The following is a 27,383-nucleotide window of genomic DNA, read 5'->3' as shown; positions in this document are numbered from 1 at the left end:
GATTTTTTTATTACTATAATACACAGCAGATACAAAAGGTACCTTTAGCAAATACATAAATCAGAAGTTATTATGGCATAAACTACTAGTTTAACTTAGGTTTTTGCCCAGAGAAGCCGCTCTGTAAATAACTTAAAGCTAGAAAGATGAGGTGGCTGCTACTTAATGCCTAATAATTTATAAAATGAGGAAGTCAGCTTTAAGTCCGGGTCAGAGACCGTGCATGGCCACCCCAGCCTCTGACCCGCCATCAGCTTACAGCTGAACGTTCCGGGCCCGGCATCTCTTTAACAGCAGATTTCAAAGGGGAAACGGCGGCAGAAGAGCAGTTACTGAAAGCTAGTTTTGCAGCACGGTGTAAGGGTCACATCATCGGGTGTTTGTCCCCCGGACTCAGGCAAAACAGCTGTACTCGAGGCAACATCAAAGCCAGGGCCTGCAACGGAACCGGGAAGGACGCTTCACGCTGCTCCTCTCTCCCGGACGTCCGGGGCCCGGAGAACCTTCCACGGTACGTTCAGTCGGTCGAGAGTTGTGAGTCCTCGGGGTGCGTGCTGGGCCCGGCGGGACGGCGATCACCCGGGCCCCTTGCGCTCTTTGCGGACACCCAGGCCTGGTCTAGCAGCGTCTGCCAGCCCACCCCCCCCAGGGGAAGCCCCGTTCTCAGCCTCACCTCGGGTGACCTTTTAGGAAGTTCAAATTCCAAATCTTAACTCTGAAGAGTCCATTTGAATTTTTTTTAATAAAAAACCTAGCTAGAACATAGATACCACTGTGTCCTCAAACTTCCTGTGGTGCTGGGCTACATCCATGAGCCTTCTCCCAAGAGGGAAGAGAATGCTCAGTACAGTCTTTGTACAAAAAATGTAGAGTATGGACCTATAACAAAATGACAGTACTAGATGATCAGCTGTAAGGATACGTTTTTTACAAATTGAAAACTTCCTTCTTTTTTGTGGAAAGGGCTGGGGTTTGGATGCTCGCTGAGCCTAAGCCTACCCTTGCCAAACGAGGAAGTCCGACTGTGGCCCTGCGGTCAGTGCCCTTCCCAGACCCCAGCTCCTGAATCTCACACAGCCCCCAGCTGCACCTGTAAACCTCGGGAGCGCTGCAGGGGCGACAGAGTTAGAAATAACCGTCCACGGGGGGGTGGGGATGTCGTGTAAAAACTGGCTTTGTCCAGAGCAGAGGAGGTGCAGTGGTCGGCACGGATGCTGCCCCGTGCCCACTGTTCACGCAGTTGGATGACAGACCATCGTCACGTCTCCCGTCCAGTGTGCCGACAGTAAGAGCAAGCGGGAAGCAGCTCACAGCTGACGGAGCAGCGGAAGAATCCCCCCCCCACCCTACGGTGGGGGTGGGGGGGCAGATTTGGCAGGTGCACTTTGATGACAGAAAGAATCCAAAGATTAGAAAAGACCCACAAAAAGAGAAGGCGGGTGTTCTTCAGGCGTCTTTTAGGCGTCCTGTTGCTCTCCGCGGAGAAACTTGGAAGGAGCAGAGCTTTTCTCAAAAGTTGTTCAGAGGACTCTTAGACAATGTGTATTTTCCAGAATGGACGTGCTACAAAAGCAATCGAAAGTGAAAGGCACTTCTTCTAAACTGTTGCCTTTAATAATTTCACCAATTTTGGGGGCCTGCTTATTAAAAATAAAAGATCTATGCTGAAACCGATTGGAGGATTAGACAAAGTTACCTCCCCTCTGAGAACACCTAACATAGCCAAATATAAAAAAGGTGGCTTCCAGGACCGGGTTTCTTTTAATTACCTGTATCAGGTGAGTAAAAAGACGTTCTAGACAGAATGAATGGTCGGAGCACAGTGAGGACACCACCCAGCGCACGCTCCCAGAGCTGTTCAGGGGGCCAGATTTGGTTTGAACTGGGGCCCAGCGGCTCCTGCATGGAGCCCACTCTGAGAACACACCAAAAGGCTGAGGACTCTAGCGGGGCCACCTGCGCACGCACACACAGCCAGATCTTGCCTGGTTCCCGGCCCACGTGGAAAGTGCCATCGGCTCTGGGGCAGGGCCGTCATTCTTCGGACCTGTACTCCCGGCCCTGGGGCTGCATCTTGGAAAGAACACGCTCATAAAACAGCAGGTAGGCGCTGGAGGACAGGACCTCCTGCAGGCTGGCCTTGCGGACCGTGTCGTCGGAGATCCACAGCCACTGGTTGCTGGTTGAAAGAGGGTTCTTGGCCGACGGCGGGGACCGTCGGTAAGTCACGAAGTGTCCCGAGTGCATGTCTCCGTGGTGGACCACAACTGCCATCAGCCGGAAGAGGTACGTGGAGGAGCTGAATGGGAGGAACACATGCAAGCCGTTTACAGATACAAAAAAGAAGGGTCATGGGCAAAACCAAAAAGTGAAAGAATCCTAGCTGTTCGGTGATGGGGGACTGACAGAGGGTACCTCCATACAAGTGAACACTACACGACCCTTAAAATGCAGACTGATGCATTCCCACATACATACACAGAACGCATATATTTAAATTTTACGTACTTCTAGAATTCTTAAAGTGCTTTCCAGTTGGGACAAAAACAGGAATGTGTAATAGTGAAATTACACCTGAAGATAAAAGAAAAATGTCTGCATTGTCATCCATTTCTGTGCAAAGCTAATTCTGGAAACCAAGAGAACCAGGAGCTATGAGAAATGAAGACTGTGCTTCTCCGGGGCGGCTCACCTGTAGTCAGGAACCACCGGGAGCGGGAAGGGCATCGGGCCTGGCAGGGGGGGCAATAAAGATGGGGAGCAGGCTCCATTCATAAAAATGTGTGTTTTCGGGCCCCCGGGCTGATCCAGAACTGCAAGAGAAAAAGGCCCAAGGCAATTACCGCAACAGTGGCTGTAGAACACACCGTGCCCTCCATTACCTTGGGTTTAACTCCCCAACAATGCTGCAAAGAGAAAAACAAATTCATTTTGTGTTGGACTGATTCCTACCTTTTTGTCCTTTTTTTCCAGATTTTATTTATTTATTTGAGAGAGAGAGAGAGAGAGGGAACAGGGGGAGAGGGAGAAGCAGGCTCCCCACTGAGCAGGGAGCCCAACATGGGGCTCGATCCCAGGACCCCGGGATCATGACCTGAGCTGAAGGCAGACGCTTAACCCAGGCGCCCCTACCTTTTTGTCCTTGATTTTCTTAATCCCGAGTAGGAAAAGTGGGTCTAACTCCTGGTCTGCTGCTCACTTTGACAGCTTTGTGAATCTTGAAGCCCCCGTCCCTGTTTGCTAAAGATGCGCCAGAGTTAAGCTGTAGCTAATTTACTGGCATTTCAACCTAAACCAATGTTTCTCAACTCTCACTACTGACACGTGGGCTGGGTTAACTCTTGGTTGTGGGGCTGTCCTGGGCATCGTAGGAGGTTTCACAGCATCCCTGGCCTCTACCCACCTGATGCCAGTAACACCCGTCTCCTTGGTTGTGACAGCCAAAAATGCCACCAGCCACTGCCCCATGTCTCCTGGGGGACAAAACTCCCTGATGAGAACCACGGACCTCAACATTCTCTATTCTTTAATTGCCAGCTTCTAAAGAATACCAACACGTAACTGTGTTGATAAATGTTGATGGGTGTAGATAAAATAACGAAGGAGATCTTGACCTCTCTTGCCCTTTCAAGTGCCCTGTGCGGGGCCCTGTGAGTACCCAGCAGGCCCCTGTGGGCCATACAGGAGCCACAGCGAGCATGCTGCGACATGCGGGCGGGGGAGCAGGGATCCAGGGTGAGGCGGTCCAAAGACAGCCCTCTTCACGCCATGGCTGCTCTGACGTTCGTCTACTGATCTGCTGAAAAAAGGCAAAATACAGTCTCCCTGTGAATGGTGTCCTGCCAGGCCACGCAACCGTAGAGGCGAGAAAGAATAAAAGCAGCAAGGGACGCTAAGTCAGGAGCATCCGGGGTGCGGGGAAGCCAGGCCTCCGGCTTGACTGGGAGCAGGTGCGGACAGGGAGTCTAGGCTCGGAGCCCTCAGAGTCGGTGGGTTTTCCTGGTCTATGTAATTCTAAAGAACTCAAGGCGTTAGAAAAGATAGCTTTTAAAAACTGCCCAACGCTGCCTTCTGGTGCCCGTCCTCCCAGTGGACTGATGTTTGCTCCGTGACCAGTCATTTCACCTCCTGGGGCCTCGATTTTCCCCTCAGCCAAGACTGGGGGCAGTAAGAGCTACCTGCTCCCGGGGGGCCCGACTCGGTAATTAGTCTCAAGTGAGGAGAGCAGTGGAGCTAGATCAGTAAGGAACTCAGTAACGAGGACATGATCTTTAGCCAGAACTTCTCCTCCCCACATCTTTATAAATGACATGACCCTGCGGGGCGGGGTGGGGGAAGAAATTCATTGGAATGCTAGGGGCCAATTACCATTCTGTCAGCAATCTTAAGTTTTTCTTCCCATATTTTTTCAACTGTGATACCGTTTTTAAAACCATACACCTCGTTACTATGTAAGTTTAACCTCTTTTAAGGAATCTTCCCTCCCATACCCCCAGTCCTGCTATTCTCAAGAACTTAAGCAACCGCTGGACTAGCTCCCCTTGTGGCATAAGGGCCCCAGAAGGTGGTGACACCAAATTCCTTTTCCCTGTGCTGTAAGTTCCGTGTGTTAGCCCCTTGGGCACACACCTGATCTGGGGGCGGCCGGCCCGTCCTGCAGGTCCAGGGTGGGCCCCGCGGTCTCACTGGGCTTGGGGCTATGCTGACCAGGTCTGTGCCCGAGGAGGTGATACTTATAGATGTCCATCATCAGGAACTCGTTGAACTGCACGTGCTCATGCCGCTTCAGGGGTGTGCCATGGCTGGACCAGCTCAGCCGCTGCAGGTGGATGCACAGACACTGAGGGAGCTGCAGGGATGGGAGAGAAACCGGACGTGGCTGAGTGTCGGGGGCGGGACACAGGGGTCCCCGAGGGCAAAGCCGACAAGGCGTGTGGGGGGGGCTCACCTTGCCTAGTTTCAGCTGTTTAACAAAGGTGGTCCTCTGGTGTTCCACCTTCTCCCCATTCAACGTCCCTCTGGCTTCGATCTGAAGTAAGAGAAAGATCGCTCTGCAGAATTTCTTGAAGTGTAACATCTGGGGAGGGCCACAGCCAGGTTGGTGTTACACCTGTATTCAGTTGGCACCTGACTTTGACCTGCGAAAGGAGCTCAGCTGCCCAGTTAATTGTGAGTCGTTCTCACTGTTTTAATCATTAAGTAACAGTGACAGTGGGGACAAGAGAAATGACAGTGCGATGCAGGAACTCTGCTGTGGCACATCATCTATTTTGTTCTGTGTCCTCAGAAATTCTGCCCACGGTTCCTCTTCAGAGGATGACACACGAACGCTCAGGGGAGTCAGGCAGGTGAGTGTCGGTCGGGGGGCGGTGGGGAGGGACGTCCTGTCTCAAAGCACAGCACTCAGGGTTTTTCTTTAACTATCCTGCAGATGAAGTGAACTCATCTGGTGAAGAGCTACCAATTTCCTAGCCAGGTTACGTGGCTGTGGCCGAAAAGCCCCCCTTGGTATAGTCAGAGGAGCTCAGGCGAGCGGTGAGCGGTGGTGTGAGAGGTGCTGCATCGGGACACACAGGCCCGCTGGGGGGTGACACCGGGCATTAGAGGCTTACCTGCGTACAGTTGTCACATACGACGTCCCGCACAGATTCGGATGAGATAAAGTGGTGAAGGCAGTGGTCCAAGGTCAGTGGATGCCCCTTTAGCACCAGAAAACAAAATTCATGATTACAATTCAATTACAGGGAAACTGTTAACAGAAGGCAATGTGATCCCAGAGCTTTACTTTTGCTTATATGGGCAATAAAGCTTCCAGATGCAACTGGACGTTCCCTAAGCAAACGTGGAGCTCAAAGCATCCTAGACTTGCTATTATGGGCAGATTCAAGGCTATGAGGACGTACGTAACACTGCAGAAACTTATGGACTCCCCCACTGTTTTAGAGATCTTTGAATTTGAGGTTAATACGTGTGTGTGTTGAAAAAAGCCGAAATTCCTGCAGCCAGAGAAAAACCATCCACTTTCTTCTCCTGCCAGATCAGGCCATGGTACCACACATTACAACCAAGACAGGTTCAGCCAACCATGTGTCTGAGTAATGCATAGTACCTTGGCTACACAACACGTCTCAAAGCCCGTTCGGATTTGAATGTCTCCAAAACGGACCCCAAAAAAACCATCGCTCGGTACATACCCACGTGGCAGCTGGAATACTCAGTGAAAGGCTGTCGAAGGTATCAAATCGAACAGGACTCTGAAACAAACATTGCAGAAAATCCAGAAAGGACGTAGGTTCAAGTCAGAGCTTTAGAGATGGGAAGACACATGCCTATGAAACAGTGTAATATTTAGATGCCCAACGCTGACATATTGAAACACGGTGTACCTACCTAGAAGCAAATTCTATTACAAACAACCCTGTCAACGTCAGAGGTACAGTGATACTGAAGGACAGCTTATAAGGTAACTGTAAGAGAACATACCTGACCCAGCAATGTAGGAATTTTATCTTCAGGAAATAACCATGGACAAAACTATGAGGATGTTCATCCCGGCATTATTTATAACAGCAAAATATGAATAGTTGAAATTTCTAGGGAATGATTAAATAAATTACGTCATGTCCACAGAACAGCATGCTCTGTTCAAAATAGCACAGTAGAGGAATGTGTGAGTGTATGGAAAGATGTGCCTGTTCTGTTATTAACTGCAAAAAAACCCAGATGATAAAATAGAGTAAGAGTTGCTGCTTTTGGTGATGGCAGAGTAGCTTGGCTAGACTAGCTCTCCTTGAGATAATGCATATAAATTCTGGACCAAAACAAAACACAACCGTTTGGATGACTGGAGAGCTACTGTCAACTCTTGGGAAACAGGAACTCCGCAGTGAGATTTGCCTTGTGTAACTTTTTTTTTTTTTTTTTTTTAAAGATTTTATTTATTTATTTATTTGAGAGAGAGAAAGAGCACAATAGGGGGGAGCAGGAGAGGGAGAAGCAGACTCCCTGCTGAGCAGGGAGCCCGATGCGGGACTCGATCCCGGGACTCCAGGATCATGACCTGAGCCGAAGGCAGTCGCTTAACCAACTGAGCCACCCAGGCGCCCAATAAAATATTTTTTTAAAAAAAGTTTGGGGCACCTGAGTGGCTCAGTTTGTTGAGCCTCTGCTTTCAGCTCAAGTCCTGATCTCAGGGTCCTGGCAGGGAGCCCGCTTCTCCCCCCCCCTCTGCCCCTTCCCCCCTGCCCCCTTACCCCCCTATCCCCACTCATGCTCTCTTTCTCAAATAAATAAAATATATATATATTTTTTAAAGATTTTATTTATTTATTTGACAGAGAGAATGAGAGACAGAGAGCATGAGAGGGAGGAAGGTCAGAGGGAGAAGCAGACTCCCTGCCGAGCAGGGAGCCCGATGCGGGACTCGATCCCGGGACTCCAGGATCATGACCTGAGCCGAAGGCAGTCGCTTAACCAACTGAGCCACCCAGGCGCCCATCCTTGTGTAACTTTTCACTTGAGGGAACTCCCGGGTCTCTGCAGTTCAGTGTCAGGTGGCAAAAAGCTGCAGTCTTACAGGATGGAGGTATCAGAAGACAGAGTTCAGGGCTGGTGCAGAGGCTCGGGGAAATCCCAGAAAGACGGGAGCCACCAAGAGCATGAGCCCCCAAATCAATGTATAAACCCTGCCCAATTCCAAGGCACACACATGCGTGTGTGCGCACCCACACAAACACACCCACACAGGGAAACTCCAGGAGCCTGGCAAAAAAGCAGAAGCTAGAAGCTGAGAAAACTGCAGATTTTGCTGCCTGACGTGGGGAAGACAGTTTGGCTTTGAGCTCAGCCAAGTTAACTGCACATCAGAACAGAATTCATTATTTTTCAGAGAAACATAACAGAATCCAAAGTCTCTACTACAATGTTAAATATGCAATAAAAAATTACTAGACATACAGCACAAAGAGGAAAATGTGACCCATGGTGAAGGATCCTATGGATGACCTGGATACTGAAATTAGCACAAGGACCTTAAAAAGAATTATGGCAAATAAGCTCAAGGACACAAAGGAAGACAGTTATTTAGTTCTGGTGGGGGACAAATGGAGAGTCTCAGCAGATAAATGGAAACTATAAAGAACCAAATGGATATTATACAACTAAGAATAATAACTAAAATGAAAAGTTCGCTGGGGGGCACCTGGGTGGCTCAGCTGGTTAAGCCTCTGCCTTCGGCTCAGGTCATGATCCCAGGGTCCTGGGATCAAGTCCCACATCGGGCTCCCTGCTCAGCAGGGAGTCTGCTTCTCCTTCTCTCTCTGCCCCTCCCTCCTCCAGTACTGGCACTCTCTCTCTAATAAATCAATAAAATCTTAAAAAAAAAAAAAAAAGGAAAGAAAGAAAAGTTCACTGGACAAGCAAAGTGAAGATGGAGAAGAGTCCATGAACTTGAAGATAAGTCCATAGATATTACCCAATTTGAAGAACGTGGAGGAAAGAGGTTGAAGAAAAATGAACCAAGCCTCAGTGAGCTGTGGAACAATATCAAGCAGACCAATACGTAGAGAATGGGGCATAAAATTTTTTGGAAAAATAATGGCCAAAAAAAATGTGCAAATTTGATGAAAAACATAAATGTACAGATTTATGAAATTCAGCAAATTCCAAGCAAATACAAAGAAAAGGACACCTAGGCACAGGGTGCACAGACAGCTGAAACTCAAAAGTAGCGAGAAAATCTTATAAGCTGGCAGAGGGAGAAAAGTGACACTCTACGTACAGGAGGGCGCCGTGAATGATGCTGGCTGTGCATCAGAAAAGGTGGAGGCCAGAAGCCAACAGAACAACATCTTTACAGTGGCGAACTGAAAGTAACCAAAGCAGGCATGCGGGCGCCCCCTCCACGATGGGGGGGGGGGTGCGGCTGGGAGAGAGAATGACCCTGAGAGGTAGGGCCCTGGTTCTGCTGCTCTGTGACATCGGGCAAGTCGCATTTCCTTGGGGTGGGGGGGGCTCTGACTGGCGGGAACAGGGGTGGAAGCTCAAGAGCAGACAAGGCCCTCAAGGGTTCGGCTTCGCCCCTGAAGGGAAGATGTCACCCTCCCGCACAGGCTTCTAGGCCTATCTTCCTGCTTTGATGCCACATGTCACGTGTCAGCTATTCTTTGCCTGATGCTCAAGTGCAATCTGTAGACTGCTTCACACGTAACAGGTGGCCGTGGCGGGGATCAGAAGGAGGTGCACAACCAGGAGCGGGTGCGTGGGGGTGGAGAGAACGGCGGGGAGCGAGGAGAGAGTGCAACTGCTGCAAATTCACCGGTCACAGCCTGAGAGCCCGTGGTGCATCTGAGAGGCTCCTTCAGCCCCTGCCAGACTGCTCAAGAAGCAATGTGGTTTTCAGAGCTAGTGGGCAAGGTATGGAGAGTAGAGACTTCGGGAAGGTCTGATTTCCTGCACTACCCTCCACCTAGATCTTCCCCTCCATCTCCCTCCATCGTGAAACAGCAAGTCAGCGGTGGGGGGCATCGGACATAAGGTTTCCGTGTGTTGTAAGATGATGCAAGGCAATCGCTACCACAGACTCTGCCTGCCTCGTCTTCCCCTCCATAAACTGAGACGACCTTCCGTAGTCATTTGCTTCCTAACGAGACTCCATGATTGGAAACAGAGGCACCAAATGACTTCAGTCAAAAAAACAAATAAACCAAATCAAACCGAACCTGAACAACAGCAACACTGTCAACCCCCCAATCTGTACCAAACAAAACTATTCTTGGGGGGGGAAAAATAGGCAAAAGAGAAGCATTTTCATATAAATGAAAACCAAATGAATTTGCTGCCAAGAGATATAAGAAATGTTACCAAAAAATTATGAGACAAATAGAAAACAGTGAACTAGCAGACCTAAATCCGACCACATAAAAATGTTAAATGTAAATGGACAAAACACACCAATTAAAAGGCAAATTGTCAAACTGAACCCAAATATATGCTATCTACAAAAGCCACACTCTAAATACAAAGACAAAGTTAGGTCAAAAATAAAAGAACAGAAAGAGATATCCTATAGAAACACTAGTTAGGGACGCCTGGGTGGCTTAGTCGGTTAAGCATCTGACTCTTGATTTCGACTCAGGTCATGACCTCAGGGTTGAGATGGAGCCTAGCATCAGGCTCCACGCTCATCCCAAGAGGATCGGTGAGTCTGCTTGAGAGATTCTCCCTCTCCGTCTGCCCCTCCCTCTGCTCTCTCTCTTTCAAATAAATAAACAAATAAAATTTTTTAAAAAAAAGGGAAAGAAAGAAACACCACTCAGATGAAAACTAACCAGACAAAATAGACTCCAGGACAAGGAGTCTTACCAGAGATAAAAAGGGACATTTTACCAAGACAGTGAGAGTAAACTCATCATAATTAGCACATGTGTATGTACCTAACAGCAAAGTCTCATAAAAAATTCCGCAAAAATAAAACTAAAGAAAGAAAAAGAAATGGATAATTCTAGGAAATATTTAAGGAAGAAACAATACTGATCTAAACCCAAGTCCTTCAGGAAATGGGGGAAGGAACACTTCCCAGCTCATGCTATGAGGGTGGTATAGTCCTCATAACAAAACCTGACAAGACATTACGAGAAAACTGTTAAGACCAATATTCCTCATAAACAGACACTAACCTTCTTTAGATAATATCAGCAAACCAAATCCAGTAATATATGTAAAAAAGTACATCACAATAAAGTGGAGTTTATTGCAGAAACACAAGCCTAGTTTAACATTAGAAAAATCAATCACTGCAACTCACCATATTAATGGAATAAAAGAAAACCATGATGCTGAGTGAAAGAAGCTAGTCGCAAAGGACCATGTATTGTATGGTTCCGTGCATATGAAATATCCAGAATAGGCAATACTATAGAGACACAAAGTAGGTTAGTGGTCACCTAAGGCTAGAAGAGTGGGGGAAATGGAGAGTAACTGCTAATGGGCACAGGGTTTTTTTTTTGGTGGGGGTGGGGAGGATGACAATATCCTAAAATTGATTGAGGCGATAGTTACACAATTCTCTATTTTTGTATTTATGTTGGAAATTTTCCAAATAAAAATTATTTTAAAACGCTGAAAGCAAAACCTCCCCAAACCCCAAAAACCCAACCAAACAACAGAATCTGTTGTGTCTACTGTCAGTATAGACCCAACCTTGAGACGCAGCTCCTGCCAGTGCACAGTGGGTCTGCTGCTCTCAGGGCAGAAGATGCCACCCGAGGGTCACTGACTAAAGGGAGGCGGTCTGTCCACTAGGTGCGCAGAGCCCAGGTGACCACAAACGCCACCGACCAACATCAGTCCACACTCTCTAGATGCTTCCCAAGTCTCGACTTGAAAGAAAACCTCGCCAGAAAATATCAAGCGCTGGTATTGTATTTACCTGGTGTTCACAGTGTTTGCAGATCATGTTGCTCGTCAGCCTTCCATGGAAAGGATGCTGAGATTTCCAGTGATTGGACGTGGGGTGAGGTGAGCCTGGAAATACAGAACATGTCTTGCTATGCCACCTCGAGCCCTTTGGCACCAACCTCCAAACTCACCCTCCTTTTTAGTATTTCGTAGCAACTCCCTCTTTAGGAAAAAAAATGTTCCTGAAAAGTAAACTGAAATAGCTTTCCTTATTGACTTCCATTAAAAAGGCAACCCATCCCCTTCCCAGGAGAATTTATGCAAGTCCTTAAATGTGGTTTCTGTATAATGGGTACAGCCACATTTAAAAACGGAATTTATACCATATGTTCACTAACTTGAATTTAAATAAAATCTTGAAAGGAAAAAAAAATGAAATAAAAAAGGAACTGGTGTTGAATAATGTATTTTCACAAACATTCGCTTAAGATGTTTGAGATGTCCAAGGAAGGATACCACAAGGGAACATTCCAGAAAGTGAGATAAACTTCTGTAAATCATCAGAATAAGCAACTTCTGAAAAACTGGATTTTTTTTTTTTTTTGGATAGGACAGGAGTTGGAGGAATCAACAGCGTGGTAGGCTAGTCAGAAACACACGCCCTAGAGTCAGGCGGCCCTGGGCTCTATCCTGGCTTTGCTTCTTATTAGTTTTATGACCCAGGAAGTCACTTCATCTCTGTGAACCTCGGTTCACTGGGAATGAGGGCAATGATTAACCCATTATCCCCACGATCAACTTCGCACCATTGCTGTGAGGCTTAAATGAGATGCTACGGTGCCTGGCAAACAGTTTGGGCCTCAAAAGATAATCACTGTTATTACTACTGATGCACAAAGGAATTCACGTGTCTTTCCTTTTTTTTCCCTTAAGTTTAGGTCTTAAGAAAACAACAATCTCCTTCTAACGAGGACTGTGATCATTTGCTGAGGATATGACAGTTTCAGCCTAAGAAGCTCCTCACAAGATCAATTCAAGAAGGTAGAAAGGAAACCCCTGTTTGAAGTAGAAATAAGTCCGTTACTTTTTTTCCAGGCGGGAAACTGAGCAAGGCGTGAGGGAACAATTCAAGATGGCCCAAGGGAACAAGATAGAGCTGTTTCTAAAACCCAAGTTCCTTTGCAAGTACACACAGTTCAAGTTGGACTGGATGTGCCCAGAAAAAAAGTTATTGTTTTTGTAAACAAGCAAATCATTGTCACATCTCAAAAGTACCCGTCCTGCGTCTTATAGTTCGAGGGGAATGATTACCTCTCGTGCGGCAGGTTATTTGTTTAGGAGTTACTTCTGGCTGCTGCTGTAGGGAAAAAAAAGAAAAAAAAAAAACAGACTGAAAACCCAGCTGCGATCCCTTTTAACCCCCTCACCTGCTCCTAAAGCTTACAAAGTTTCTCTGCTGGTTGCACCACTTAAACCCAATTTTTAACCAGATCCTGAAAGTAGCCCTGATGATTCTCTCTGGTTGGGTACTGTACCTAATCCTTCATCAAATGAAAAACACATTTCCTCTCTCTGGAATATTTCCCCCCACCCCTTTATTAGTTAACTTTTATCAACTCCCTAATATTTATCATGTTCCAGGGAAATGAGGATTCATTTAGCATTCCTATGGCTCCTTGTTCCCTGTATTAAATAGGGGGAAAAATACCTTTTCTTCTCAAAGCCACCACAAATTGCAGCAATGAATCATTTTAAAGAGCCTTGACACCCCTAACCAAAGTCACCAATTGCAGAGTTTGCAGCATAAGACAATCCCCCAGCCCCACGCCCACTCTTGATTTTTGCTGAGACTTACTTTTGAGTTTAGAGTTGTACAAAGATTATACTCGTGTTCTCTATCTATCCCTATGAAAATGCACAACCACACACGTCTTGGAAATACCAAGGGCTTACCTCCAGGGAATGCACATCAAACAAATGGGTGACCCGGGGCTGCCGGTCCCGCTCGTCTTCCAGGGATGAGGTAATGACATGGAATAACTCGTGGGCATCCTGTCAAAGGGCAAAGCAGCTTAAGAGAGGCCCGAGGGGGCCCTGTGTGCACCACCAGGCAGACCCCCCGCACTAACGGGGCAGAATTTGCTCCACCTTTTTTTTTTAAGATTTTATTTATTTATTTGACAGAGAGAAACTCAGCGAGAGAGGGAACACAAGCAGGGGGAGAGGGTGAGGCAGGCCTCTTGCCGAGCACGGAGCCCGATGTAGGGCTCGATCCCAGGACCCGGGGATCATGACCTGAGCTGAAGGCAGACGCTTAACGACTGAGCCCCCCAGGCGCCCCTCTTTTTTTTTTTAATTTTATTTATTTATTTGACAGAGAGATAGAGAGCACAAGTAGGCAAAGCAGCAGGCAGAGGGAGAGGGAGAAGCAGACTCCTCACTGAGGATAGAGTCCGACACGGGGCTCGATCCCAGGACCCCAGGATCGTGACCTGAGCCAAAGGCAGCCATGTAACTAACTGAGCCACCCAGGTGCCCCTGCTCTCCACCTTCTCAAGGTTCAGCCCATTAAATGCAAATTTATATCCCAGACATTTTCACAACAAAGGCCCTCAACTAAGGGGCCCAAAGGGAGAGAGAAGGAAAGGGGGGGGCACTGCCTTCACACCAGCTGTCTCTGAGCCTGTTTCAGCTTTGTCAACATGGCCCTGGCCTCCATGCCACCGGACTACTCCTTTTTTATTGCAGTAAAGTACACACATGATATCCAAGCTGCCATTTTAATTGTTTTTAAGCATACACTCCTGTTGGGTTAAGTACATTCACACTGTTGTGTGACCATCAACACAACCCATCCTCTGAACTTCTCTAGCTTCCCCAACCGAAACTCTGTCCCCATTAAATACTGACTCCCCACCCCCAGCCCCCAGCCCCCGGCGGCCACCTCTGTCCCCAGCAATTGGGCCACTTGTGGAAACTTGGATAAGGAATCATACAGTGTTTGTCCTTCCGTGACTGGCTTATTGCACTGAGCTCAATGTCTGCAAGGCTCATCCACGGTATAGCACGTGTCAGAATCTCCTTCCTTTGTAAAGTTGAATGATATTCCATTGTGCGTGTATATGAATACGTAAGTACGTACACGTATACATATTCTACTGCATGTGTACACACACATACACCGCATTTTGTTTATCCATTCATGCGCTGCTGGACACCGGGCCGCTTCTACCTTTTGGCTGTTGTGAATGACCGGCTATGTATATGGGTGGACAAGTACCCGCTGGAGTCCTGGCTTTCAATTCTTTTGGGCATACACTGGATGTGGAATTGCTGCATCATATGGCAGGGGGCTGCTCTCCCCGAAAGCCAAAGCCATCCCTGGCTCTTCTGAGATGGGTCGGTCTCTCCTCCCCTGAATTCCGGAGGCACTGGCCCGCTATGCTCTCCCTGCAGTCACCAGGGTGATCTTTTAAGAGGCAGATGCCTTTCCTCTTCCGCTTTCAACTTCCCAGTGCTTTCCCTGGTGGGTAAGTCCCCACCCCCAGCCGGGTAGGCCCGAAGACCTGATGTGGCCCCTCGCCCTCCCTGCCTCGCTCACCAGGCCTGTGCCCTGGGCCTCCTGGCGCCCCATGAGCCAGGACACACATTCCCATCTCGGGGCCTGCTCTTCCCGCGCCCTGGCTTGAGGAGCCCGCCCCCGTCTTCACACAGTTGCCTCCTTCTCATCCTTCAAATTTCTGCCGAAAAGGCACGTCCTGAAGGAGACCCTCCTGCAAGGACCCTCCCTGACATAAGAAGCCCCCCACCCCGCCACCTCCTGCTGGTGCAGCTACCTCCAGCACACACCCCAAATCCCGAGGACTCTCCGTCCCCCCGCCTCACCCCCCGTCTGAGCCAGGCCATCGGCCGCCCGGACGCCAGCAACGGCCTCCCGACCCTCCTCTCTGCTCCCTCTGCCCCACTACGGTCCCTCCGGGACAGCATGTCCTGTTCAAACACAGACCAGGTCACAGCAGTCCCTGGACAAGGCTGCCAGTGGGTCCCACTGCACACACAGCAGAAGCCCAGCTCCGGCGCAGAGCGCCCGGGGCCCTGCACAACCTGCTGCCTGCCGAGCCCTGAGCCCCTCCCCTCCGCTGCCCTCCTGCCCCTGGCCACAGCCACGCTGCCCCTTTGCCCTTCCCCAACGCGGCATCCTTAAGGTCTCACCCTGCGCAGGCCCGTCTGGAACACTCTGCACCCAGCTCCTCACAGGCCTCCCTTCTTTTCAGACTTCAGGTCTCAGCAAAAACCTCGCGTCTACAGGAGCACCTTCCCTACCTAAGGGAGTCTCCCCACTGCTTTTTGCCCCCCACCCCAGCTCCACGCCCCCCTACACTCACACTGGCACGTCAGCATGCTTGTCTTCTCGGTACCCCTTTACTGTCCACAGTCCTCCACTAGAACAGGAGTTTCCTGTGAGCAGGAGCCCTGCAAGTCCTGTTTGCCACAAGCCCAGGCCCTCGGCAGGCCCCGCCTGAGGCAGGCATTCCATAAACATTTGTGGCCCGTATACAAGAATCCCCTCCCAGGCCATGAAGGGCAGTTAGCAAGAGAGTGATGAAAGGTTCAAAGATAAATAAGGCAAGGCCCTTGTGGGACGCACAACCCAGGGGTAGATGGGGCCGCCTGGCTATTTATCTAGCGGCGGTGCTCCCGCCTGAAAGGGGACCAGCTTTTCCGGGAGGCTCACAGACAAGGCATCTGAAGCAGGAACAAGGGTTCCCCAGGGAGAAGAATCCTAAGACAGGCTGAAGTCAGACCTAAACCCTATTCCATCACCGTGGGCCATGGAACTACTTGGCCTTGACAAAAGGAATGCCTCGAAGAAGAGGGTGGAGCTTCACTGTGCACTTTAGCACGAGTGGCCCGAATCCTGCCTCTGCCACTTAAGGAGCTGTGTGACTTTGGGCTTCTCTGAACCTCAGTGTTCTCATCTGCAAGACGGGGACAGTAACAGTGAGACCTTACAGGGTTGCCGTGAGGATGAACTCCGAGAATTCACATGAGGCGAGCGCCTGGCCCGATACATCCCCCACAGCTCTAGCTCCAGACACTGGAAAGTGTCTGCTGTTGACTGACGGGATCAGGAATAACGAAGATGTGGACAAGGCCCCGGGCCAGAAGCTCCGGCTGCCTTCAGAGAGGAAGAGGCCGGCGGCCAGCCATGCCCACCTTTTTCCCTCGAATGCTACAGCTGCGGGGCTCAGCTGCAGGCTGAGGCTGCTGGAAACACTGCCCAAGAGAACTGGTGCGTCAGTGGCTCCTTGACACAAGAGCGGGACTTAGACAAGGTATTCGATGTCTCTGGGGCTAAATCGCTGTCACTCTCTCAGGTTAGAGAGAGGAAAATGCAGCTAAATCATGGCAGCTACCAGAGGAGGATTTAGTAAGTATTTTCTAAATGGAAAAACATTTCAATATACAAGGGATTCATCGAGATGCCTTGTAAGAAAGTTGATACCATCAACACCATGTTTAAAAAGGAACACCTACGTGGCTTCAGACTAAAATGGAAACAGAGGTAGTCTCTATAAAATAAGGGCAGCTGGAGAGCTTTCCCACCTCACTTTCCAGCATTTTTAAATGCTTTTCACTCCTGTCCCACGCTTTTGGGAGCCTAAAAGCTGTCTCCCATTTCTTGGGTCCTGTGTCTGGATGGTGGAAGCAGAAGCAGCCAACACAAAGCTGGCCAAAGCCGGCCCAGGAATGTGGCCAAGGAGGACATACCCGCACATCACTGGAAGCTAAATGACCTATCCCTACAACTTCACTGTCTCAGCTTCGGCCTCAGACTCACCGTCCGTACTAGCAGTCTGAGGAGGAGGAGGGTGGTCAGGACCAAAAAAGGCAGTGAATCTGTAGTTGCAGGAAAGGGGGTACGAGGGGCTGGCGTAAGGCCCTGGGGTTGCTCATGACGGCTGCTCAAGGTCGGGGGCCACTTCAAGTAATCTAGCCTCGAAAAATGATTTTTTTTTTTCTTTAAACAAGGGTATGGTTCAAAAAAGGGTCTCACCTGAACCTCTAAGCTTCTAAGGTAAAGCCACCTGCTGCTCTCTGAAGGATCCAGGTAATCAAGTGCAAAGTCACTCAAGGACAAAAAGGAGGATCGCTCTTTGGCAACTGTTCAAACCCTATCCTGCTAACCTTGCCACTCACTGGGTAAAAAAAAAAAAACAGAAACAAAAACAGCTGTCTTTCTCCTCTGATCGGGAGAATAGGAACAAAGTTCATGATCTGGTTCCAGAATCCTAAACTGCCCCAGAAATGTACACTCAGGCCAGGCAAGTACAAGGTCGACACTGGCATTTATTCCTCACGCTGCAGCAACGAGGCTAGTTTCCAGCCCTCGTTGCCAGCTCAGGCCCCAGCGCATTAGTGGGCAGGATTTTGAACGGGGTGTTCACCTGTTCTTCAAATGAAGAGATCTGCCATCTGTACATTCTTAAGACATCCAACAAGCAGCTTGCATCTAAGACCTCATCGTCGGTGACTTCTTGACAGGACAGAGCTGGGAACCAAAAAAGTAATGCAATTATTAGATTGCATCACTAGCACAACAAGAAACCAGGAAACCTGCCCCACACAACATATCAAAGCTAATTAAGCATCTCACTGTAAAATTCACCTTGGAACTATAGCTCTTTCATTATTCCTCTTTGTAGCCTTACCCAAGGCTTAGAGGGCTGTTAGGCACTGCATGTTTCCCGAATGAACGTGATTTTTCATGAGCCTGTAGCATTTAAACGAAGTAACTGATTTCAGCTATTTGAATTTCCATTATTGATATAAATTTTTGCAAGATTCCTGCATAATCAAATGGTTTTTACTCACAGTTCTGAGGGCGGGTGAGCCCTTACACATTCATCTAGTCCAACCCACGCTCAGTGCTTGACTCCCCTCTACAGGACTCTCTCTGAGGCCACAGGGCCTTAACCTGTGTCCGTCTCCCTGGAGTTTCTGATTATCATGGTAAAACAGCAAGCCATACATGGCAGCCTGAAGGGGGCTGCTGAGTGGTTTACTTTCCCTTCTTTTTTTTTTTTCCCTCTTTTTCTTTTTTTACATAGGCTCCACGCCCAGCACAGATTCCAACGCGAGGCTCGAACTCATGACCGTGAGATCAAGACCTGAGCCAAGACCAAGAACCAGACACTCAACCGACTGAGCCACTCAGGCGCCCCTGAGTTTACTTTTCAGTCATCAGTAGAATCAAGCCTAACGAACAAAAATAGAAGTGTGAGGGGCTTATGAGCTTATATTATAATTACAACTAGATCAAGGGTTGGCAAGCTTTTTCAGTCAAGGGTCAGACAGGGGACATTTCTGGCTTTGCGGGCTCTGCAGCAACTACTCAACTCTGCTGCTGTAACACCACGGCAGCCGTAAAGAGCAAGTAAATGGGCACGGCTGTTTCAATAAAACTTTATTGACAAAAACAGGCAGTGGCGCAGACGCGGCCCACATGCCATAGTTTGCTGATTCCTGATCTTGCCCGCCCCCCTTCCACAGTATATTTCACTGGGCCAGTATTGCTAGAGCGCGGGAGCTAAAAATACAGGGGCCTGCCACCACAGGGCAGCTTTCCAAGTTCAATTAACGCCGGGAAAACTAAGCTAGCCTGGTTCTTCTGATTTGCACTTAGTGAACTTGAGACATTCCTTTGGCTCTGACTCCGGAGGTTCTGAGCAATGCCACCTCCTTCCCTACCTGCACGTGGTGGTGACTCGGGGTGGTAACCTGGGGAGAAGCAGCAGCCCTGCTAGCCAGTGCTAAGTCCTAAGGCTCGCCTTAACGGGGCGGACATAGCCTGGGGTCAGACCTTTACCCTCCAGAACAAAGGGAGCCCCTTACGCAGGCAACCGTACTTCCCTTCTTCCTCCTACGCTCCCCAGGCAGCCTGTCGGTTAGCTTTTCTCCTCTGAAGGAAAATTTTAATGTCCCTCTTAGCCTAATTTTGCCTAAAATGCTGTGGGGCGATCTGGCAATGTCTACTGTTTTTCCCATCCTACAATTTATATCCTAGCAATTTGACTCTCCCAGGATCTATGCTAGGGAAACACAGGCTTGTGCACACTAGGGGCACAAACAAGAACATTCACTGTAGCCTGTTTATGACAACAAGGCCCTGGAGGCACATAGCTAAATAATAATATCTTGACAACGGTGAAAGGGAATGAGGTCTGCAAATCACATATCTATAAGGGATTGATATCCAGAACATATTAAGAGCTCCCGAAACACAACAATAAAAATGCAGACATCCCAAATCAAACATGGACAAGGGACTTGGGTAGACATTTATAAAATAGAAACAAACACAAAAAAAACACAACAATACAAATGGCCAGAAACACATGAAGACTCCTACTCAACATCACTTACCAGTAGGGAAATGCAGATCAAAACCACAATGAGATGATCACTTCACACCCATGATGGCTACTATCAAAAAGACAGACTAAATAACAAGCATTGGCAAGGATGTGGAGAGCTGGAGCCCTGCGTGCACTTTTGGGGGGAATGCAAAATGGTACCTCTGCCCTGTAAAACAGTATGGCAAGCCCTTAAAAGAATTAAACAGACTTACCAGCTGATCCAGTAATTCTGCTTCTAGGTATATACCCAAAAGAATTAAAAGCAGGGACATGAGTAGATCTTTGTACACCCATGCCCAGCAGCATTATTCACAATAGCCAACGGTGGAAACCACCCAAATGTTTCTTGACTTATGAATTGACAAACAAAATGCAGTGTGTACATACAATGGGGTATTATTCATACGAAGCCTTAAAAAGGAATGGAATTCTGACCCATGCTACAACGTGGATGAACCTCAAGGACACTATGCTGAGTGAAATAAAGCCAGACCCACGAGGACAAATACTGTATGATCCCACTTCTGTGAGATACAGAGTCAAACTCAGAGACAGAAAGTAGGACAGTGGTTTCCGGGGTCTGGGGATCAAGGAGAACGGGAAGTCACTGCTTAAAGGATACAGAGTTTCAGGATGGGATGATGGAAAAGTTCTGGTGAAGAGAATAGTGGGTATGGTTACCCAACAATGTGAATGTACTCAATGCTACCCAGTGTGTACTTAGAAATGGTGAAGATGGTACATTTTATGTTATGGATATTTTATCACAATTTTTTAAAATTGGGCAATGGGAAGGAGCAGGCAGCCCACAGAAGACATAAGACCGATAAACTCACAAAGAGAAAGAAATGAATGAGGTACGGCTACGTGTACTGGAACGGACATTTCTCCAACACGGATATTATTATGCTATTTGGTTACGAAAAAACATAAATGAAACAATATGTAATTTCTATGGGTGCTTAGAAACATTAAAATGCACAGAAAACAGTTTGGAAGGATACTTTTGTATTTTACTTTGGTAAAGAAATGAGGGGAACAGAAGTGAGGCAGTGATAAAGGGAACTGTCGCCTTACGCGTGATGCTTTAACTTTTACCAGCAGAATGTATTCATGCGTTACTTGTGAAAGTAAAAATTATCTCTAAAAACCAAAATAAATGACCCTGAAAAGCAGAGGCAGGGAAGGGAGCCTAGACTCCAGGTGTAGCTGCCCACATGGCTCCAGTTCCCAGCTGTGGGTCATGCGTGTGAAGAGGGGGGAACTGGCAGTCACACTAGGACACGTCCTGAACCTGCGTTATACTGCCCGCATTTCAGCTTTCCACTCTGGGATGGTACTTGTTTAAAACAGGGGAGCAGAAGAAATTACTTTCAACTCGCCTGTTATACAGAAGAGCAGAACTCGCTTTCTGTGTCAAGCTGAGATCACCTGGGAACACGTCTCCACGAAGCAACAGTGAGCCAAGTGTTTTCTAAATCCAATTTTTTTTTGACTGTGAGAGTAATATGTGCTTATTGTTGAGAACTTTAGAAATATGGTTGTTTTGTTTTAAGGTTTCCAAACTGTCAAATGGCCATAGTAAACATTTTGGTCTTTTTCTGTCCAGCCTTTATCCGTGGAAATCGTCGCTTTGCTGAAGTCAAATTACAACATATTTCGAACAACGCTCTTTTAAACTTAACATTATAGTCTATGCCTCTCCCACATTAACAACAACAACAACAAACACTTGACAAAGATGATTCATAATGGCTATGTAATATTCCAGTGACTGCTTAACCGTTTTGCTGTTGGGACACCCACACACTCTCCTCCCCTGCCTTCCTTTGTAACCAGGTCTTGGGAAATCTTTGTGCACATCACAGCATTTCCCAAATCGTGTTCTGTGGAATGTTCTCGGGATGTTAAGAGACGCTATGGGAGGAAAAACTAGTTCTACAGGCAAAAAAGCTGGTTTAAAAATGAAGGTGGATGGATGACGGTTTCAAGCCCGTGCCAAGCTTGTATACATGTGATTCCCCAGCTCAGGGCAGCTGGCCAGCCACTCCTGAGCTCATCTGCTCTTACAACTCCATTTCGGGCTAGCGTCGGTCATGGTCAACGGAATTCCTAGGTCAGATGGTACTGAGCACTTTGCAAGCTAAAACCGTGTCGTTCCAAGCTGCTCTCCATAAAGCCGGCCCTGGGTCACACCACCACCAGCACGTCTGAACGTGTCATCCAACAGCTGGGCAGGACTGTGGAGTTTTCAGTCTTTGCTGACAGGCGACACAACGATAACCTCACCACTATGTTATTTCTATTTCTTTGATGATGGCCAAGTTGAGTATTTGAGTGCCCGTTAGATACTCTTCGTGTCTACCTAAATACAGTCTGTACTATTTCTTCTGCGAACCACCTTATTTCTTAGGCTAAGACGCTTCTTTTTTTCTAAACTTTAATTAACCAGAGGACTTCTTACAATCAAAATGCTTAAGTGGCAGTGGATTTGTTCTCTTCCCTAAAAAGCTGTTAATACACTGACAATTTTTAAAAATAAATGGTTACAACTTAAAAAAAATTTTTTTTTAAATAGCTGTTTGTATCTACTGGGCCCTCAGTGTGTTTTGTTTTTTTTCATGACGATCTGCATGATCTTTTTTCACACAAAAGCTTTTAACCATTTGCCTGTCATTTGGGCTGCTGCTTTCAAAATGCACACAATCCCCTTTAAGTTCCCAGCTAGATACCTTTGAGGAGGTGCAACAGCGTTAAGGATAAATACTGGTGGGGGGGGGCCTCCTTCTGATCCCGGGTGTACTGGGTGGTGAACTCTTCCAGCCACTTGATGAAAGCGGGGCAGGCAGACAGGCCTTGCAGCAGGGAGTTCATGAAGCAGGTGTTCCCTAGGTTGACAAGGCCAGGCACCAGTCCTGAAAAAAGTCAGGGGAAGAAGAGAAAAGCATATCACATTGGACCTGCTCTTTCTTTCTCTCCCATTTGGGAGCCAGACTTTCTGCACTGGAACCTGACACTGAAAATCCCAATCTCAGAAAGTCCTTATCCACAGACGTCCGGAGGGGGGGGGAGGGGGGGGGCGGGGAACCAGACATTCTGTCCGTATGGAGGCCTGGTCCCAGCGCTGCTCCTTCAGAAGACTGGAAGCGACAGAAGGACAGGTCCCCTGTCATGGGTTACTACTGACCGCCACCACGGTGTCTGGCACGGTTTGTACAAAACACTTCGTAACATCTCCCTCTCTCTCCTTTGATAAGAAAGCAATGTCAGAACAGAAGAAAACAACCGTTCTTTTGTTGCTCCCCAGGACAATGATTTTGTTCTTGTAATCAGTGCAAAAGACACCACCATAGCAATTCTGATCAGTCTTTCTGCAGAGAGATCGACAAAATCTGACATACTTCCCTTTTCTGCTGAAACTTTTCCAAGAAACTTTTTATTAGGAAAGTTCTCACACATGCATAAAAGAAGAGAGGATATATCATCACCTCCAATCATAACCACCCCCAGATTTAACGATCAACATTTTGCTATACCGATCCCTTTTTTTGTTTGTTTGTTGTGGCTGTTCTAATCAACACAGGGAGAGCAGCATTTACAAAAGAGGCTTGTTTTAAAATAAGGAAATAGAATTTTGTATTAAAGACGCTAACTGGAAACTCTTCCTAGCTGACTTGCAGCTCGGCAGTGAGACCACAAACGTATCACACGATCAGTCAGCCGCACTGCTGAACAACACAAGCACCAGATGAAGGAGAACAGTCAGACAGTTAAGCCACGTGAACTTTTTTGTGACAGAGCATGTCTCAAACTCAAGATTTGATGGGGGGGAACAGAAATCTTTGCACTATAGGGTCTAAAATAATGAGTCATTAATTTCTGCTTAAAAGAAAGCACTGCCCGAAAGCTGAAGACACAAGAGAACAAAAAATGCCCACCCCTTATTGTACTGTTGTGGGACAGTGGACGGGGTTAATGACCTCATTCTTACCTTTCCTACGCTTCTTTCTTTCTGTAATAGGACCCCAAATCACATAGATTCCTGCGGCAAGAGCAGCAGCAATTCCTCCTATAACACCCCAGTTCTTCATGACTTTATACCTAGAAAGGAAAACAGGTTTACTGTCTTCCCTCATCACAAACACAGCGTGTGTAAATACAGATACAGGTATGAAGAAATAACATTTCATCAAAGTAACCGACTGGCCCACCCAACACCTAACTTTCAAGTCGAAGTCATCATACAGTACAAGATTATGTCTTGAAAATCAGCTATGTTCAGACATTAGGATTTAAAACCTAAGACAGGGCACAGAAGCCCCATCTCACTCAGAGGGGGAGCCCAGGTTCTCCCCCCTTACTCTGCCTCCCATACTGGCACCACACTGGCTACCTCAGGGCCTTAGCACGGCTGCTCCCTTTGCCTGGAATGCTCTCCCCCTCCCCAGATCACTGCATGGCTCTCTCGCTCACCTCCCGTGCACTTCTAACCAACAGTGAGAACCTGCACTCCTGGTCCCCGCTACCCAGTTCTGCGTCTTCTTTTTACCACCTTCTGCCATAAACATTCACTTATTAACTACGGTTATTGTCTGTGTCCCTCACTGGAGAGCAAAGTCCCTGCGGGCAGGGATCTTTGTCTGTTTTACTCATTGACATATCCCAAGTCTCTAGATCGTGCCTGGCACCTAAGAGGTCCCTAACAGTATTTACTGAATGACTGGATACTGGAGAAAACATACAGAAATGAATTTATCTTTTAGATTATTAAACAGGGAGGAGGCATACAATAGCATAAATGATCTTCTAAATCTTTACTGAATTCAAAATTTCTTGAGACTTAAGCACTGAAGTTATTCTTTTACTACAAATGAAGACATTTAAGCAATTTAAAACAGTTTTTATACAAAGTTCTGTATTTCCACCAAATAAGACAAACAATATGTGTGTGAATATATATATGTGTTATACCTGTATACATATGTTTGATATGTGTATGTGTGTGTGTGTATGTATTATATTCTTATTCCAGTATTTGGATCATATGAATATTGTTTTGAGCTCAGCTCAGTCAACACTAAACCAACATCTTCCTAATGTCGTAACTAATATGATACATAACTGACAACTGAATTCCAAACAAATCTTTGTTCTCTGAAGACAGAGTCAACAGAAAGCACACAGAACTTGGTTAAGAAACGGGCACTGCATTAATCTGGTTCGATTCTGGCTCTGCTATTCCTTAGAGGATCATTTTAGCTTCTCAGGCTCAGCTTTGTCACCTGTAAAATGGGGACGACCATGAGACCTAGCTCATGGAGTTCTGAGAATCAAACAAGCACTAGGGCATAGGAAGCAAAGGTAAGGGCTTAATAAACATTAGCTGCTATGATTATTAAGTATTATCATCTCAATTTCATTCGGGAAAGTTATCCTTGAATTTCTTAGTGCTTTATTGTGCCGACTTCCACGCAACAGGTGTATTAACAAAAGTGCCTGGAAAGGTTAAAAAGAACCATCATTGAAATTCTAAAGCACTTTACAACTGCTTTAAATCCCCTAAGCAAACACTAATATTTAAGGGTGCATACTCTATGCCAGGCACTGTGATCATCTTATCTCATCCTGAAAACAATCTCACAGGTAGGTTCTATTATCATCTTCATTTTCTTTTCTTTCTTTTTTTTTTTTTTTAAGATTTTTATTTATTTGAGAGGGAGTGAGAGCACAAGCAGGGGAAGGGGCAGAGGGAGAGGGAGAAGCAGACTCCCCTGCTGATCAAGGAGCCAGAGGCGGGGCTCGATCCCAGGACCCCGGGATCATGACCTGAGCTGAAGGCAGACGCTTAACCAAATGAGCCACCCAGGTGCCCCTATCATCTTCATTTTCTTTCTTTTTTTTTTTTTTCCATCTTCATTTTCACGTTAGAGATGTAGCCAACTTGGTCAAAGTGAGTGAGGCAGCGTGGATCTGAACTCATGCCAAGTCTGTGCTTAAAACCACAAACCTCGTGAGGGAAACAGAAAGACAGTGTTGAAGGGTTGGGAGAGGACTTGCCCAGGTTCCTCAGCAAGGTATGGACAAAAAAGCCCAGTGAAATTTGGTGACTCTGGAACCCCCATTCCTCTGCAAAATGACAACACAAGGAGAGCAGTGGGGTCTGGGAATAAAAAGATCTGTCTTCTCCCCCAGCTCTACTGTGAGGTCAGCTGGAGGGCCACAGGCAAAGCCATCTGAAGGCCTGTTTACCACCTACAGTATGGGGGCACTGGACAGGATAGCCATTAAGAGCTCCCGGCCCTGGACTAATAAGCTCTTTAAACCTGCTCCAGTTCCAGAGGAAAGCAGCCAGGCTGAGCAACAGGTCTCAGTCATTTAGGGTCAGTAATGGGGGTGCAGCGTTCAGCTCTCAAGACTGGAGCCCATGGGAGGATGAAGAAAAGGGAAATAGGGACCCTGACAGGACTGGGGCCCATACTATTGGGGTTCCTAGCAGGAATGGGAGACCTTAACAGGACTGGAAGCCTTTCCAGGTTAAGGGATCCTGATCTGTTCCGGGACCCTTGCAAGATAGAGATTCACTAATAAGACTGAGGACCCACACAGAGTAAGGGATCCTTGGCTTAACTGGGGGGTGGGGAGATGACAGGAATAGGGGTACTGACAAAATGGGGGAAGGGCTAGCAGACCTGGGTCGCTTTGCAGGGCTGTGAGAACCACGGCAGGATTGGGGCGCTTGGCAAGACTGGGGAACGCTGGCGGCCCAGGGAATGACAAGACCGGGGGGCCCAGAAGGATTGGGGGTACCCTGAAAGGATTAAGGGGTCCTGGAAGGCCTGCGCGGCACTGAGAGGCCTGAGGGGCACTGGCAGAATTCGGGGCTTTGACAAGCCTGAGGGTGTCTGGAAGTTCTGGGGACAAGGACAGGACTGGAGGAGGCACTGGCAGGTGGGGGGCAGGGCACTGAGAATTTGGGGCACTAGCAGAACTGGGGAGGGCTGACAGAACTGGCGTTGTCGAAGAAATGGAGGGCCTGGAGGCCCATCCGCCGTCCTGCTTCGGGGCCTGGGCCTCCAACCGAGCCCGACGCAGAAGCCTCCGGAATGCTCGCTCCGGCCCTGGGGACCCTGCCAGCGCCGGGAAAGGCCGCCGCAGGCGCAGGCTGGGGACCCTGGCCCCGGCCTCTCCGTCCGCCCCGCCCCCCAAGGCTCACCTGACGGCCGCCCCGGTCCGCAGGAAGCGCTGGATGGCCCGGTCGGCCGCGGTCATAGCCGCCTGAGCCCGGGAGCTCAGCATCGCGGCCGCGCGGGAGACCCGCCGCCGCCCCCGCCGCCGCCCCCGCCGCTACCACCGCGCTGGACGGAGGGCTCCCGAGGCTCCCGAGGCGGCGGAACCCGCAGCCGCAGTCCCAGCTCCTCCGGGGAAGGTAGGACGAAGTACGGGCTCCCCGGAGAACCGGAAGCAGCTGCCGCCGGAGAACAAGAGCCGACGGACCACATCCTTGTTTCCCCTTCTCCCCCTTAGCAACCGGTGGCGGCGTCGGTTACCAAGGGAGGGCCTGCGGCC

General features: G+C 48.1%; 1 protein-coding gene across 3 annotated transcripts; it reads right to left on the bottom strand.

The window, feature by feature from the left end:
- USP30 (ubiquitin specific peptidase 30) lies at nt 1-27,230 on the bottom strand. Of its 3 annotated transcripts, none has more exons than XM_021703406.2 (13): nt 27,031-27,230; nt 23,809-23,918; nt 22,550-22,732; nt 17,847-17,950; nt 13,351-13,449; nt 12,709-12,754; nt 11,429-11,523; nt 6,195-6,254; nt 5,613-5,699; nt 4,949-5,029; nt 4,630-4,849; nt 2,693-2,813; nt 1-2,299 (listed from the first exon to the last, which is right to left on the bottom strand). In XM_021703406.2, exons 1-13 carry the CDS (start codon nt 27,111-27,113, stop codon nt 2,035-2,037), a joined length of 1,554 nt encoding a protein of 517 aa, XP_021559081.1. In that variant the 5' UTR covers nt 27,114-27,230; the 3' UTR covers nt 1-2,034. The 3 variants fall into 3 exon arrangements, with proteins under 3 accessions (XP_021559081.1, XP_021559080.1, XP_021559079.1); XM_021703405.2 differs by lacking the exon at nt 27,031-27,230 and having other exon boundaries at nt 1-1,563; nt 1,986-2,299; nt 23,809-24,012; XM_021703404.2 differs by lacking the exon at nt 27,031-27,230 and having other exon boundaries at nt 23,809-24,012.
- Between the last annotated feature and the right edge of the window lie 153 nt (nt 27,231-27,383).

Source organism: Neomonachus schauinslandi, chromosome 14 (assembly GCF_002201575.2).
Source record: "Neomonachus schauinslandi chromosome 14, ASM220157v2, whole genome shotgun sequence".
NCBI lineage: Eukaryota > Metazoa > Chordata > Mammalia > Carnivora > Phocidae > Neomonachus > Neomonachus schauinslandi.
The sequence above is the reverse complement of the archived record's forward strand: the minus strand, read 5'-3'. Positions and strand labels throughout refer to the sequence as shown.

Coding starts and splice junctions, on each gene's coding strand:
- USP30 (XM_021703404.2), bottom strand. CDS start 24,007: ATGAAATGTTATTTCTTCATACCTGTATCTGTATTTACACACGCTGTG. Junction 13,450..17,846: donor TCTCTTCATTTGAAGAACAG/GTGAACACCCCG, acceptor GCCCTTTGACAG/GATGCCCACGAGTTATTCCA. Junction 12,755..13,350: donor TTGATGTGCATTCCCTGGAG/GTAAGCCCTTGG, acceptor TTTTCCCTACAG/CAGCAGCCAGAAGTAACTCC.